The sequence below is a fragment of the Fusarium coffeatum genome (assembly GCF_003316985.1).
Source record: "Fusarium coffeatum strain FIESC_28 chromosome Unknown BRIP53273_contig_273, whole genome shotgun sequence".
NCBI lineage: Eukaryota > Fungi > Ascomycota > Sordariomycetes > Hypocreales > Nectriaceae > Fusarium > Fusarium coffeatum.
Window position 1 is genome coordinate 25,067 of NW_022158064.1, and position 13,708 is coordinate 38,774.

At 49.3% G+C, this 13,708-nt stretch overlaps 7 protein-coding genes across 7 annotated transcripts; 4 read left to right on the forward strand and 3 right to left on the reverse strand.

Moving 5' to 3' along the window:
- Nucleotides 1-135: 135 nt before the first annotated feature.
- On the forward strand, nt 136-1,395 carry FIESC28_09867 (uncharacterized protein; the record flags this gene model as incomplete). Its single annotated transcript, XM_031164002.1, has 5 exons — nt 136-144; nt 233-571; nt 628-903; nt 963-1,099; nt 1,155-1,395. The coding sequence occupies 5 exons, from the start codon at nt 136-138 to the stop codon at nt 1,393-1,395; spliced, it is 1,002 nt and encodes a 333-aa protein (XP_031011898.1).
- A 442-nt stretch (nt 1,396-1,837) lies between these two features.
- FIESC28_09868 (uncharacterized protein) lies at nt 1,838-2,679 on the forward strand (the record flags this gene model as incomplete). Its single annotated transcript, XM_031164003.1, has 4 exons — nt 1,838-1,846; nt 1,956-2,229; nt 2,288-2,414; nt 2,466-2,679. The coding sequence occupies 4 exons, from the start codon at nt 1,838-1,840 to the stop codon at nt 2,677-2,679; spliced, it is 624 nt and encodes a 207-aa protein (XP_031011899.1).
- A 1,618-nt stretch (nt 2,680-4,297) lies between these two features.
- On the forward strand, nt 4,298-5,904 carry FIESC28_09869 (uncharacterized protein; the record flags this gene model as incomplete). The annotated part of the gene is made up of 6 exons (XM_031164004.1): nt 4,298-4,307; nt 4,361-4,500; nt 4,985-5,054; nt 5,225-5,329; nt 5,406-5,773; nt 5,827-5,904. 6 exons carry the CDS (start codon nt 4,298-4,300, stop codon nt 5,902-5,904), a joined length of 771 nt encoding a protein of 256 aa, XP_031011900.1.
- Nucleotides 5,905-6,192: 288 nt separating this feature from the next.
- Nucleotides 6,193-7,499, reverse strand: FIESC28_09870 (uncharacterized protein; the record flags this gene model as incomplete). Its single annotated transcript, XM_031164005.1, has 7 exons — nt 6,193-6,273; nt 6,336-6,497; nt 6,551-6,679; nt 6,729-7,040; nt 7,089-7,115; nt 7,185-7,238; nt 7,305-7,499. The coding sequence occupies 7 exons, from the start codon at nt 7,497-7,499 to the stop codon at nt 6,193-6,195; spliced, it is 960 nt and encodes a 319-aa protein (XP_031011901.1).
- Nucleotides 7,500-8,006: 507 nt separating this feature from the next.
- Nucleotides 8,007-9,781, reverse strand: FIESC28_09871 (uncharacterized protein; the record flags this gene model as incomplete). Its single annotated transcript, XM_031164006.1, has 3 exons — nt 8,007-9,359; nt 9,414-9,698; nt 9,758-9,781. 3 exons carry the CDS (start codon nt 9,779-9,781, stop codon nt 8,007-8,009), a joined length of 1,662 nt encoding a protein of 553 aa, XP_031011902.1.
- Nucleotides 9,782-10,291: 510 nt separating this feature from the next.
- Nucleotides 10,292-11,439, forward strand: FIESC28_09872 (uncharacterized protein; the record flags this gene model as incomplete). Its single annotated transcript, XM_031164007.1, has 4 exons — nt 10,292-10,639; nt 10,696-10,796; nt 10,847-11,202; nt 11,255-11,439. 4 exons carry the CDS (start codon nt 10,292-10,294, stop codon nt 11,437-11,439), a joined length of 990 nt encoding a protein of 329 aa, XP_031011903.1.
- Nucleotides 11,440-12,190: 751 nt separating this feature from the next.
- FIESC28_09873 (uncharacterized protein) lies at nt 12,191-13,631 on the reverse strand (the record flags this gene model as incomplete). Its single annotated transcript, XM_031164008.1, has 5 exons — nt 12,191-12,616; nt 12,808-13,125; nt 13,211-13,337; nt 13,397-13,434; nt 13,590-13,631. 5 exons carry the CDS (start codon nt 13,629-13,631, stop codon nt 12,191-12,193), a joined length of 951 nt encoding a protein of 316 aa, XP_031011904.1.
- Between the last annotated feature and the right edge of the window lie 77 nt (nt 13,632-13,708).

Here is a 13,708-nt window from a genome sequence, read left to right on the forward strand (position 1 = left end):
GCTGCCCACCCCTGTCGCAATTGCCTGCCAAAGCATAGCGATCACCACGACACAGCATCCTGGACAAAGACAACGCCCTGACTTGGGGCCAATTGCCTTATTATCCCACACGGCGCAATAATTACACATACTACGATGTCTACTGTACGTGCAATAAGTGCCATTGGTTCCCTCAAGGGGATTCTGCACATTGTTTCTGCTCCGTAAAGGCGTTGCTAATCAGGTAGTTTAGTCACAGCCTGACTTGGTCAATTCGACAACTGCCGTGGCCTCTAATCGGTCCATACAGTTTCGAGAATCAATTTCCCAGCCGGTTGTCGCTGCATTCTGCGCTGGAGGCGTCGCCGGCGCAGTGTCCCGAACCGTTGTGTCCCCCTTAGAACGACTCAAGATTCTCATGCAGGTCCAAAGCGTTGGACGAGATGCATATAAGTTATCCGTTGGAAGGGCTCTGGTAAAGATGTGGAAGGAAGAAGGCTGGAGAGGATTCATGCGAGGCAACGGCACCAACTGCATCCGCATCGTTCCCTACTCTGCTGTCCAATTCAGTAGTTACAACTTCTACAAACGGGTGCGTACTACTAGAGCAGGCTTAAGACCGTGTGCCAGAGACTGACAAAGCACCAGAACATCTTCGAGAGCCATCCAGGCGCTGATTTATCGCCCTTCACTCGTCTTATCTGTGGCGGTATAGCTGGCATAACATCTGTGTTTCTCACATACCCCCTCGATATTGTTCGCACACGGCTATCTATCCAGTCCGCAAGTTTTGCAGAGCTAGGAGACAGACCGGACAAATTGCCCGGTATGTGGACTACTTTGACACAAATGTACAAGACCGAGGGCGGCATGTCTGCATTATATCGAGGTATCATCCCTACTGTTGCTGGAGTAGCACCATATGTAAGTCATATATCATCAGCGCGCACTCTTTGTATGATTACTGACAAAAAACCCAACAGGTCGGCCTGAACTTTATGGTTTATGAATCTGTCCGGAAATACTTGACGCCGGAGGGAGAGCAGAACCCCAGCGCGTCTCGCAAGCTACTTGCTGGTGCCATCTCAGGGGCCGTAGCACAAACTTGCACATACCCCTTGTAAGTGGACTCGATTCTCGTCATGTTTCATGATCGTGACTGACCCAGTGCATAGCGACGTTTTGCGGCGACGATTCCAGATCAACACCATGTCAGGTATGGGCTACCAGTACAAGGGCATCACAGATGCTATTCGGGTTATCGTGATGCAAGAGGGAATCAAGGGTCTCTACAAGGGCATTGTGCCCAACCTCCTGAAGGTCGCTCCCAGTATGGCGTCAAGCTGGCTGAGCTTCGAGATGACTCGTGATTTCCTTGTTGAACTCAGACCTAACCCCGAGCCTCAACAATTGTGATTTCATACAAGGTTGTTGTCAAGATAGTTTGTGTACGGCATACGGTTTTCTGAAGCATAGTTTGCGTGGTAGCAGGAAAGAGGATAAAGGAACATGGAAATGGAAATGGAAATGGAAATGGCGCGATTATGGGAGACATGATAGATTTGTACATTCATGAGATAACTGGAACGACGGCAAAACGTAGAAAGAGAATGGTGGGTAACAGAAGAATCGTCATCTAAGGCTTAGGCTTCCATAATAAAATAGCCTAACTGCTAGTCTAAGCTAGCATAAAGTGACCAAATTATTTCGTCTCTTATGCCTTCAGGGGCTACTACCAGCTACCACTAAGGATGTTTCTTCCCAAGATATAATCACATAACCTTCAAGAAGCATATGGATTTGGGAGAGAGAGAGATTCATAAAGAATAATAAGACTTAAACAAAATTTTCCCAAATTATGACTCAGGTAGTTATAGAAGTATCTCTTACCTACCTGATATGATCCGTCGGGGATCCCACAGAAGCGTTACCTACCTAAGCACCTATGGACCGTTCCTGATGCTTTCAGTGGGTAGTTGGCAGTGGCACTTGAAGGCACTCGCGACGATGAGCGCGTCGTGGTGAGGCAGGCAGTAGCACCTCAGGCAGCATCCCCGACCCCAGCTACTTCCGTTTTCCCCCTCCCCTCCTCCTTTCCTCTTTTCTTTCTCTCTAGTCCACTTTCAAATCGCGATCAAGCACTACCATTCCCTACTATCTTGCTCGCCCTTGCCCCTGGATACGAACATCAGCGCATCGGCTATCCTCTGTTGATTTTTCTCGGGACAACTGAAAGTGCAGCACAGAAAGGTTAGCCCCTGAGACTCCAGTTTCCTTCATTGTGAATCACAGACTAAGGTTTATACAGATGAGCCAAACATTCAATGTGACGGGAGGGACATGGTATGTCTCGGAGGGGTGCCGGCGGTGGTGATGACGGTGGACGTCGGGGTGGGCGGGGACGTGGCCGTGGCCGTGGCCATGGCAAGCCACTTGTAAGTTGAAGATATATCTTTACAATACTCTTTATTGATCTAACAACATAGTCTCGACGCCAGGCCAAGAAGGCCGTTCGTTCGGCCCAGTGGAGGCTTCGGCGGGCAGAGGCCGCGGCCGCTGGTAACAGCGGCGAGACCAACACCAACTCCGGTGGGCGGCGGCGGCGACACCAACTTGACTGGCGGCGACGATAACACTAACCCGGCCGGCGACGGCGGCGACGATACCAACCTGGTGGGCGGCGATATCGCTGGGTCTTAGTACAAAAAGAGAAGAAGAAAAAGGAGAAGAAGAAATTAGTTATATTACCATGAGCACCAGGTGCCACGGGTGCCTGGGGACACAGAATGAAAGTTGTTGTCTCTCCTCAGGATGTCAGAAGAACTGGCCTGAATATTCTATCTACTACACTGGTAGATAAGGGACAGAGATGTGTCTATGAAGAGAAAGGAGCCGGTAGAATTTATATCACCTTGGCTACTAACTACATCCGCTTATCTTAGATGATTGTCTGAAAGAATAAAGACACTTGGAATCAAAAATATGAACAACTGCCTAACTCTGACATTGATTATGACACACTGTTCTGGACGATAACACTCTCGATCTTTCCAATCGTAAACACGATTCCGTAACTGCCTCTCTTCTCTTCTAGACTTTCCCTTTCGTTTGAAGGTGACAAAGTTCGCTGGAAGTGCGAACTCAGTGGTTAACAAAACTTGCGTCGAAATGGAGATAGGTACTGTGAAGGTGGTGAACTAGAAATGTATATTCTTGATGATAACCACAAAGTCCAGTTGAAGTCAATTTGATAATGTTTCGCCCGTTGTCAAACGTTGATATCTCTGGATTTCTTGCTGATGTTTTGATCCCTTTGTATCTTTCTTAGAATCTGTAGCCACCATAATCTGAGTGTTGTATGCTTTCAGAATGCGCGCTTCGTCCTTAAGCACCCGGTGCTTAGCTCGTAGGAAAGGAGAAGCGTTTACAATAGCGTGGCTTGTCTTGTAGTTGAGTGTTGTGTTTCGCGGGGAGTTGGGTTGTCTAACCTGGATCGAAGGGAGAGCCTGTCCCCAGCATCAGGGAACTTGATATCTTCAATCCATGCACTTACATTGCTGTCTGAAACCACCGGCATGCCAAACCCTATCTCGTCATGTAACCGCACTCTGATTCTTGTGATATGTGGCGGGAAGAGTTTTGAGAAGCGCGCCTTTGCTCTTGTGAAAGACTTGATTGCGATGCATATCTAGGTCTTCGTAAAGGGTATTGACTTAACATAGTTATGATACTGGTTTGTGATGTTGACGACGTTGCAGGAAGTGCTACGTTTAGTTACGGGGAGATAGATATAAGGCGTCTTGAATGTTGGGGCGGAGCTTGGAGGAAAGCTTCGGAGTATGGCGAAAGATAGAAGAATTCATTTTCGGGCTGTACTAAATCACGGAGCCTGAGATATGACATACGATATGTGGCATGAGGGAAGATAGCCCCTTTTAGATCGTGACCTTGAGATTGCAGATTGGTCGCTGACGAGTTGAAGAGAGGGCTCTCCTATTTTGGGCCGACATCAAGCCTCTTGATCTATGAGTGGTTTGCTTCTCATTCTCCTTTCCCATTTGCCGACTCGGCCAGTGCCAGTAAGGAATGTGGACGAGCTGCGGAAAAATGAATGTTGTGCAGGTCATGGTCGTCCTTGTATTAGGGCGCCTCTCTAAGACATCGACCTCCAAAAATTCGACCTCGAACTCTGTTACTTCACAGTCAAGTAGTATTGGAACTGCAATAAGGATGAAACAGAGCCTTGGGTGATGTCGAATTTTCGTGCCATCAAGTATACCTACAGAACCGCAATAATGCAATACCGGATTTCATGAGCATGTACGCTGGTGAGTTAAAAAATATGGCTTTGCAATACATTAATTAATCTGACAATATATAGACCAGGAGGCAGGCCAAGAAGCGCCTCCGGTCCCGTTTATCGGGTGGGCTCTGGCTCGGCCGGCAGCGACACCAACACCAACACCGACGACGGCGGCATTAAACAGCGGCGACGGCACCAACCCCGAGTCCCCCACTACGGTGGGGAACATCCAGGAAGACAATAACCCACCCGTCCAGCCGGTAGTTTCGGAGCCTCTTGGACATTTCTTAATTATACATATTAACACAAGCACTAAGGACGGCACATGGAAGACAAGTTGCTCTCGCCTATTGTCACTCTATGTCAAGGTGTAAGAAGAATTCAGAGGACAATTCCTCTGTTACCTACCTGTCTCCTTAAAATCAGTGCAGCTACATAAATGTCTTCCAAATTGAACCTGGTTTAGATTTAGAAGACTTTGGTGATTCGCTTTAATTCTATCCGTACAATTGTTTCGTATAACAGGATGAGATTATTGCTGTCCGCAATGACAATTCCTAGTGCTGCCAATAGCATTTTCCTTAAAAGCGGGCACCTGCTCAGTTGAGCACCCTCACGAAGTTCGTTAGCGCTCGAAAAGGTCACGTGGGGTAGGGTTTGTTCTTTTCGTTGTTGTGGAGCTGCCACTTCTGATACTCACAGCTTTGTGAAATTCTTTTCTCGATAACCTCCATAACAACGCCAAATTTCACAGCGACAACCGCCGCCATGGGTACGTGAAGATATTGAAGTTCAGCCTCTGTATGCGAGTAGAGAAGGGGTGTGCTTCTGTGCCTCCTTCTCTGCGACCATGGCACCATCTTGTTCGCGAAAGCGCAAGACAGAGTTGCTATTTTTTGAGCATGCTTGAACAAAAAGGCTGACGAAGGCTTCAACTCACAGGTATCGATCTCGACCGCCACCATGTCAAGGGCACTCACCGCACTGCCCCCAAGAGCGACAATGTCTACCTCAAGCTCTTGGTGAAGCTTTACCGCTTCCTGGCTCGTACGTCCAACCCTCCGCCAACGATTTCCTACAGTCGAACGAGCGCAGCCAACTAACCCGAATCCCAACTTTACAGGCCGAACCGATTCCTCTTTCAACAAGGTTGTTCTCCGACGTCTGTTTACGTCCAAGATCAACCGACCTCCCGTCTCCTTGTCCCGAATTGTCGCCAACATCAACAAGGAGGGTGAGAAGCGAACCGTCGTTGTTGTCGGTACCATCACCGATGACAACCGTCTGCTCGAGTGCCCCAAGGTGACCGTCGCTGCTCTGCGATTCACCGCTACCGCCCGTGCCCGCATCGTCGCTGCCGGCGGTGAGGCCATCACTCTGGACCAGCTTGCTCTCCGTGCTCCCACCGGAAGCAACACCCTGATCCTCCGTGGCCCCAAGAACGCCCGTGAGGCTGTCAAGCACTTCGGCTTCGGTCCCCACAGCCACAAGGTACGATTAACTGCTAGTCTTACTGAAGTAACAGTGTCTAACCCCCATTACAGAAGCCTTACGTCGAGTCCAAGGGCCGCAAGTTCGAGCGTGCCCGTGGCCGAAGACGCTCTCGCGGTTTCAAGGTCTAAGCGGTTTGTTGGTGAAAATTATTGGCCTTGGGTGGAGTTTGGGCCAGTTTATGGGGCAATTGATGCCGAACTTCGGCTTGCAAATGGGTCTTGCATGGAATTGGCGTGCCTAGGTATCACAAAATTCTACAATGAACTTCTCGCGCATTGCTGCCGTCAAGATGGTACTATTTCCCAAGTGACTGAAAACGGCTATTCCAAAACATCATGTATCCTACAAAGACCAATGCAAATCCCCAATGCTCTGGTGCCTATTGATGCAACTGCTATATTCCTGCTCTCATACACCTAGTCTTGTACATCTGTTGGTGGTTCTATCGTACTATTGGACTTCCTCCGCAAACCGATAAAGTATGCCTCTCGGCTCTCCTGCATGAAAATTTAGCAAGCTGCGCATTTTAGAGCCATTATACCCAGTTGGAAAGACGGACCTTTCTCGAAGAATCGGGCTTTTCTCTGAACACTTTGCTGAATAGGGTCTTCAACTTCTTTTCAAAGTCCTTGTCCTCAGACCCCTGGTAAAACTTGCAGACAAAGTGCCCCCCAGTTTTGAGAGTATCACTAGCAAACTGTAGGGCAGCGGCACATAGGTCCTGGTTCATGAGTTACGCATGTTTCCATAATCGTAAAGCAAGCCGTATCTCACCATGCTTCCAGCGTGGTCGCGAAAGGCGTTCCCACTCGTGTTCATCAACCTATGATATGGATTACTCAACGTGTTCACGTTAAAGCCGGTGGTTTGCTCCCAGGGTGCTGACATATCACTTAGAACAACCTGGATGGGCATTAGCGTAGGAAGCACATTGATGGATAGCTTAACAAACATCTACAAGACGCTTCTCTGACGTTTCTGATTCGGGGGGCGCTGCCTCGTCTTGGCTCGTATGGAATTCCATGTCGAGATAGCTCGGCCGATCAATCGCAGCGATCTCATCTGGATCAGAACCAACGCTCTCTTCGCCATTTTGTAATGGAGGTGGACGCCGATGACTCTCGAGAATAAAGTTCTTGACCATTTCTTGCACATCTGGCGAAAGAAAGTCACCTTGAAAAGTTGCTACACCCCGTGGCGGCTGGGCTGGGATGAGGTCAATGCCTATAACCCTGCCGTTGGGTCTGGTTCTCTCTACGGCAACCTGATAATGTTAATCAAATCAAGATATAGAGATATATAGAGGTTTTACCTGTGACCAGCTACCTGGTGCGTATCCCTGTTGATGGAGTGAGTGAAGGAATTCTTGCATGGTCTTGCCTAAGAATTAGCATGCTCCAGCACTCACAAGGTCAACCACGGTCTGTCCATTTCCTTTGAATAGCCTGTATTTGGAGTCCATCTACTGGAAGAATTAGCCTTCTTATGAAGAAAAGTATCTTCGTTTGAAGAATGTTGAATTACGGACCTCGAGGAGCTTAAAGGCTGCCCGGCTTTTGAGCCCTTGAACTTTTGCACCGCGTGCGTAGAAATCACGACCTTGTCGCTGTTTCCAGCGAGAGCCCGATGACGACCATCGAATGGAAGATGCTACCGGCCGTTGTATCGAGAAAACTGAGCAGACCTCACGGCCTGTAAGATGTAATGCGAGTCGAGTACTCATTGTGAAGTTGAATGTGTAGAGTGACGTTTCGGGTACCGTCAAAACTTTTCACCAACTTAGCCAAGTCATCGAGAAGCACGAAAGTGGCATCAGCTATTCAAGATAAGTAGAGAATCCGACTGATGAGCCAGAAATGTATCTGGTTAGATGAATTTTCAGAGATTTTAGGCCAGGGAGTACAAAAGTTGTTCAAGGTTAAAGGCGAGTTGAAGGTGTTGGACCTTCTCGCAACAATTGTGCTAACCTATACCTGGACTGGCTGATAAGAGGCAGCGCAATCTCAAAACACATTGGATGTATCAAACATGCTCTGGATGTAGACTATGTTTTGAGGTCTGTAAAGACAAGATGTCATCGTAATTCCAATTTAAACAAAAATCCTTGCGCCAATGCCTAACTCCTATCCCAATAGTACCGCTATGAAATCGATTATGTCAATGCCGTATACCACGCCATCCAATGCTATGTCCGTCCATCCAGACTAATGTTACATGTGCATAGTCTCTCTCAATGCAAGAAACTGGCACCGACTCCTCGTCTATCCTTCTTCAACGGAGAGAAGGTAGAGCCGCCAAATGCATTGCGAGCACCGCCCAGTTGGGTTTTCATCCTACGGCCACCACCCATCTGCACCTTCAAAGGTTTTGGCGCTGGTTCTTCTTCATCATCGTCGAATAGAGTCTTGTTCCCGCCACCGAGCACCTTGCGCTTCTTCTTTCGCCCATCCGCGTCATCAGCATTATGCTTCAACAACGCGGGAACAGGGTTAGACTTCAATAGCCCGGGCATCTTCTTAGGCTTCTCAGAAGGCTCCTCCACTGTCTCACCAGCGTCAGCTTCCTCGCTAACCATAGCAAGCTTGCCAGAAGCCTTTGTTGCCTTGGTCTTCCTCTTCGCCTGCACAGGCATGTTCTTCTTTGTCGTGGGCGCATCGTCCAGAACCTTTCTTGGTCTACCTCGTGCCTTTTGAGCCTTTGGTTCTTCCACCTCTTCAGCGCTGACATGATCATCGGCCTGTCCATCTGATGCCGAAGCTTCCTCTACTGGTTCAATGGACAGTGAGTCTCTAGCCTCTGCGACTTCCTCCTCTTCAAGTGGCGCAGGCTCCGGTGATTTGGTGGATTTGCCGGTTGGTGAATGAAGCTCACTCGGCTCGTCCGAAAGGTTGTCTGATAAATTCTTGGAACGGTTCAAGAATGGCGTGATGGAGAACGTGGACTTCTCCATCAAGGCTCGTTCGGCGCCTCGTTTCTTCAATGGGCGCCGAAGAGTGGCTTCGTCTGGGCCAGGAGTTCCGATGCTAATATCCTCCAGGCTAATATCCTGAGCTCGTCTTTTTCCTATCGGCTGTTCCTTGGAGAGGGCGTGCTTCTTATTCGACTTGTTGTTCGCCACGATCTTGTGGGCTTCCTCCAATTCGGCACGGCAAGACTCAAGCTCGGCTCGTGTGTCCTTCAGGTCGGTTTGTGTCTTCTTCAACTTGCTTCTGGTATCTTCAACGCGCTCCTCTGCCTGTTCCTTTTCCCCACGGACTTCCCGTAGCTCTCTGTTGTGTTCTTTCTTGAGCTTCTCCAATTCTCTCTTGGCTTCTTCGAACTTTTCCTTCCACTCGTCGTTGTCTTGGCTCTTTGATTGAATGCGCTGTTTTGATTTCTTCTCGTTCTCTAGCTCGACTTCGACTGAGCTGAGTTGGCGTTCTAGATCCTGCTTCTGGGCGATAACGGCGCGATGGTTTTCGAGCTGCGATTGAAGATGCTCAAGCTCGGGTTGAATCTGATCAAGTTTACGGCTGAGAGCGAGTTTCTCTTGCAAGACTTTGCTTGAGTCTTGTCTGAATTCGTTTAATGAGTCGATTTCGGTCTGGTATCCGGTTAGATCAGTGTTTGTCAAACATCTGAGAACACTTTCACTTACTTTGAGGTCCCCTAGTGCATTGCCTTGTTTTTTAAGTTGTGTATCCTGAGCCTTGAGTTTCGACTTGGCTGTCTTGAGCTCAGATTGAGTGTCGTTACTCTGTTTGGAGAGCTGCTTGACAAGAGCATCCCTCTGGACTAGTCTGTCTTTGAGCGAAGCGTTCTCATCGCGCAGCGACAACAATCGAAGTTTCAGTAAACGAGCTTCCTCGTCGCGGCCTGTCAGATCCATCTGATGCACATCGCTTTGGTGCTTCATTTCAAGCTCGCTAATTCGAGCTGCGCGCTGTGAGGTTACAGTCAGTATCGTGCTAATGTCAACCATGTCATAACGCGCATAGCTACCTCGCTGGACCTGGCCTTCTTCATCGTGGATGTAAAAGTGCTTGATCGAATCAAAATTAAGGGGACAAAGAACAGAACTGAAGTTTTGATATATACAAAACGTCCCTCATATGAACGGGTTGATAACAAAGTGGGATGAATTAACGGATATTGGGAAACCAGCCAAAGTCTGTGTTTTGCTACCGCCGGGGACTCCCAGGCAGTAGCAGTAAACAATATGCTGTATTGGGACTAGCGTCAGAACTGCCGTTAGCTCTTCCACGTGATAAGATAGCGATAGGTCTCACCCAATGACGCTGCCACCCCCCACCAGGATGCTGCAGTCGATTAGCTGACTAAGGCTCTTTGCATCAGAGGCCACCTCAGCTTCAGTTCAATAGCTCCAGCTTCCTGTGTAAAGTAAAAGGTGTAGGTAGTAAGTAAAGGTAGCTTCGACAGCCACCTTGCACTTCTTTTGCAACCGGATTTCTTGGCCAATTGGCCTCTTTTTTCTATCTCTCTGATCGACAATCCCCGAATTGTTCTTCTGTCACAATGCGCTTCCTCCATTCGCTCCTCTCCTTCGCCTTGCTTGCGACAGGTGTCGTGGCCGCTAAGAAGTCCTCGGCCGAGCGATTCAACGATTTCCACGCCAAACAAATCTCGACGCCTATCAAGCTCAAGGACTCCACGTACAAGTCTTTGACATCCACCCCTCGAGATTACAGTGTCGCTGTTCTCCTCACTGCTGCCGATGCACGATTTTCCTGTCAATTATGCCGCGAGTTTCAGCCCGAATGGGACCTGCTGGGCAAGAGTTGGAACAAAGGCGACAAGGCTGCTGAGTCCCGATTGATTTTTGGCACGCTTGATTTCGTTGACGGCAGAGATACCTTCATGTCGGTATGTTGATACGAGATATCCCGAAATGTAGCTTGATCGCTGACTTATAGTAACAGCTTGGTCTCTCCACTGCTCCTGTTCTGCTCCTGTTCCATCCTACCGTCGGTCCTCATGCTTCGACCAAGAAGGAGCCCGATCGCTATGACTTTAACACTGGGTGAGTGGCATGTGAACGTGTTAGGAACAGCAATGGACTGACAAACCCAGGCCCGCATCCGCCGAACGAGTTCAGTCCTGGCTCGCTCGCTCCCTTCCTGACCGACCTCATCCCAGCGTCAAGCGGCCTGTCAACTACGTAGGCTGGATAGTCTCCATCACCGCTGTGCTTGGAGTCCTTACCGCGGCTGTCGTTGCGTGGCCCTACGTGTCTCCCATTCTTCAGAGCCGCAACCTCTGGGCTGCAATCTCCCTTATGGTCATCCTGTTGTTCATCAGTGGTCACATGTTTAACCACATCCGCAAGGTCCCCTATGTTACTGGCGATGGACGAGGTGGAATCAACTATATCGTTCCTGGCTTCCAGCAGCAACTCGGCCTGGAGACTCAGATTGTGGCAGCCCTTTGTATGTGTTCCCATTCTCTCAAATTGCGTACTATGCTAACCAGCCTTTCCAGACGGCACATTGTCATTCTGTGTCATCACTCTCGCTATCAAGGTCCCGCGAATTGCTGATGCTAAGACCCAACAAGTCGCTGTTATCGCTTTCGGTGGCGTTCTGTTCCTTGTCTACAGCTTCTTGTTGAGCGTATTCCGTGTCAAGAACGGCGGATATCCATTTTCCCTGCCACCTTTCATGTAAAGGGCTCAAAACTCAGGGAGCAGCGACTATTATGGGCGCGGATATGGCTCGCCGTGCCGTAATGAATGTCGCCATCCATCTTTAGGTGAAACTTTCACAATTGAGCCAGCAGGAAAAACAAAAGCATTTCAGGTTATGTAGAGGCGATTGGGGAAATAGAATAACCAGTTGTCCATTGCCAGTCAGGGGCTTAAGTATCGGCACCAAATGATCGCCCTCATAATGATATCCCAAATGCCATGCATGAAATAGGACCCTGGCCGAGTCATATACAATACTAGACCTATAGTGAAGTGTGTTTGATATCCCGAATTGTGAAAGTATTGTCCAACTTGCTGTTGGGTCATGATCTTATATTGCAGAATAGCCATTTTCACCCTCGCAAATCACGATAGCCTATGTTATATCATATCTTTCAGATGCTTATGCTACTGAACTCATGTTCATCACAAGCACATTGGTAACAGGGGACAGCGACATTACATCAAGCAAACGTTGAGACATCACTGGAAGCTATAACATAATTTGAAAACTCGAGTTCTTTATTGGAGAACAAAAGGATGAATCCCGGTAATTTCAGGGGCTGCCTATTTCCAGCAAATGCGTTATGCCCTCGTCAGATTTGTAGTCGCCCCCCTTCCTTTGCATCAATAAAGACCAAACGAGGAAGCCAACCTATTGACGCCCCACCAATGATCTACCTTCTTCCGCTCGCCTTCGTCACCACGCCTCTTTTTTAAGGATGGGCAAACTATGCCCTCGACATGACACCCCAGGCACGGATGATGTTGTCAGTGTAACCAGCGAACAGAGTCTGGCCATCAGCAGACCAAGCCAAGCTGACACACTCGGGCTCTCGGCTCTTCTTGCCGGCAGCGGGGAACTCAGGCTTGAGCTCATCAACCTTGCTCTTCTTCTCGAGATCGAAGATGATGATGCTGCTGGCAGTAGCAGCGCACAGCCAGTATCGGTTAGGGGAGAAGACAAGAGCGTGGATCTCGTCGTTGGCGTTGAGGGAGTAGAGGTGCTTGGACTCGTTAAGATCCCAGAGCATGGTGGTACCGTCCTTACCACCGGAGGCGCAGAGGGAGCCGTCGGGGGAGATGGTGACGGTGTTGATGTAGCCGGTGTGACCAATGTGGTCAGTCTGGAGCTTGCAGGTGGAGAGCTCCCAAACCTAAACAGGGTGTTAGAGTCTTGTCTAATACATTCTTTTGTAGGCATAAAAGGCTGTGGTAAACTGAAAAATCAGGGCAATGGTGAATAGTGGTCTCATGGCCTGCGAAAACAGGCTCTGAAGTAGCAAATACTTGGGTTGCAAACATCATGTGAAAAATTGGCTAGGAGAGTATGGTAGTCTGTACTGACCTTGACAAGCTTGTCCCAGCCAGCGGAGACGATGACGGGGTTCTGGGGGTTAGGGCTGAAGCGGACGCAAGAAGCCCACTCGGTGTGGCCCTTGTCGGTGATGGTGTACTTGCAATCACCGAGGGTGTTCCAGAGCTTGATGGTTCGGTCACGAGAACCGGAAACGATCTGGCGGTTGTCGGCGGAGAAGCTGACGGAGAGGACGTCGTTGGTGTGGCCGACAAATCGTCGAGTGGTGGTACCGGTAGCAAGCTCCCAGAGACGCAGAGTCTTGTCCCAAGAGGCAGACAGAGCGTAGGCACCGTCGGAGGAGATAACCTGTTTCCAACAATCAGCCGAATTCTTGATTCCTTCTGCCCGCCGGGGCGTTGTCGTTTTAAGGCGGGGCACTGGGTGAACGTACACAGTCCGAGACGATGTGGGAGTGGCCGTGAAGAGATCGCTTGGGGTAACCGTACTGGGTCTCATCGCGGGTGAGGTTCCAGATGATCAGGGTCTTGTCTCGGGAAGCAGACAGGAGCATGTTGGGGCTGTTGAACTGTTAGTTGCATGGCCTTGAGGAGCTGCGGTTTTGCGATCTTTGACATACTTCTCCATGGAGGTAGCCAGGCTGGTGACCCAGCCATTCTGTTAACAGTCAGCCTTCAATCCTATATCTCCAAGATCCCATTTCCTTCAATGATGCCGACTCAGCATCTCGTTATGAAGCGGCTCAACCGACGACACAGTCGCGACACAACAGTCGGCATCGATGAAAACAGGGTTGATGGGGTTCGACGTACGTGGCCCTCGAGGGTTCCCTTCAAGATCAGTTGTTCGGCCATGCTTGCGGTGACGAGGCGATGCAGAGGATCAAGGTGCGTGAAGGGGAAGAAAGAGAGAAATCAAAGGCTGTTCTGCA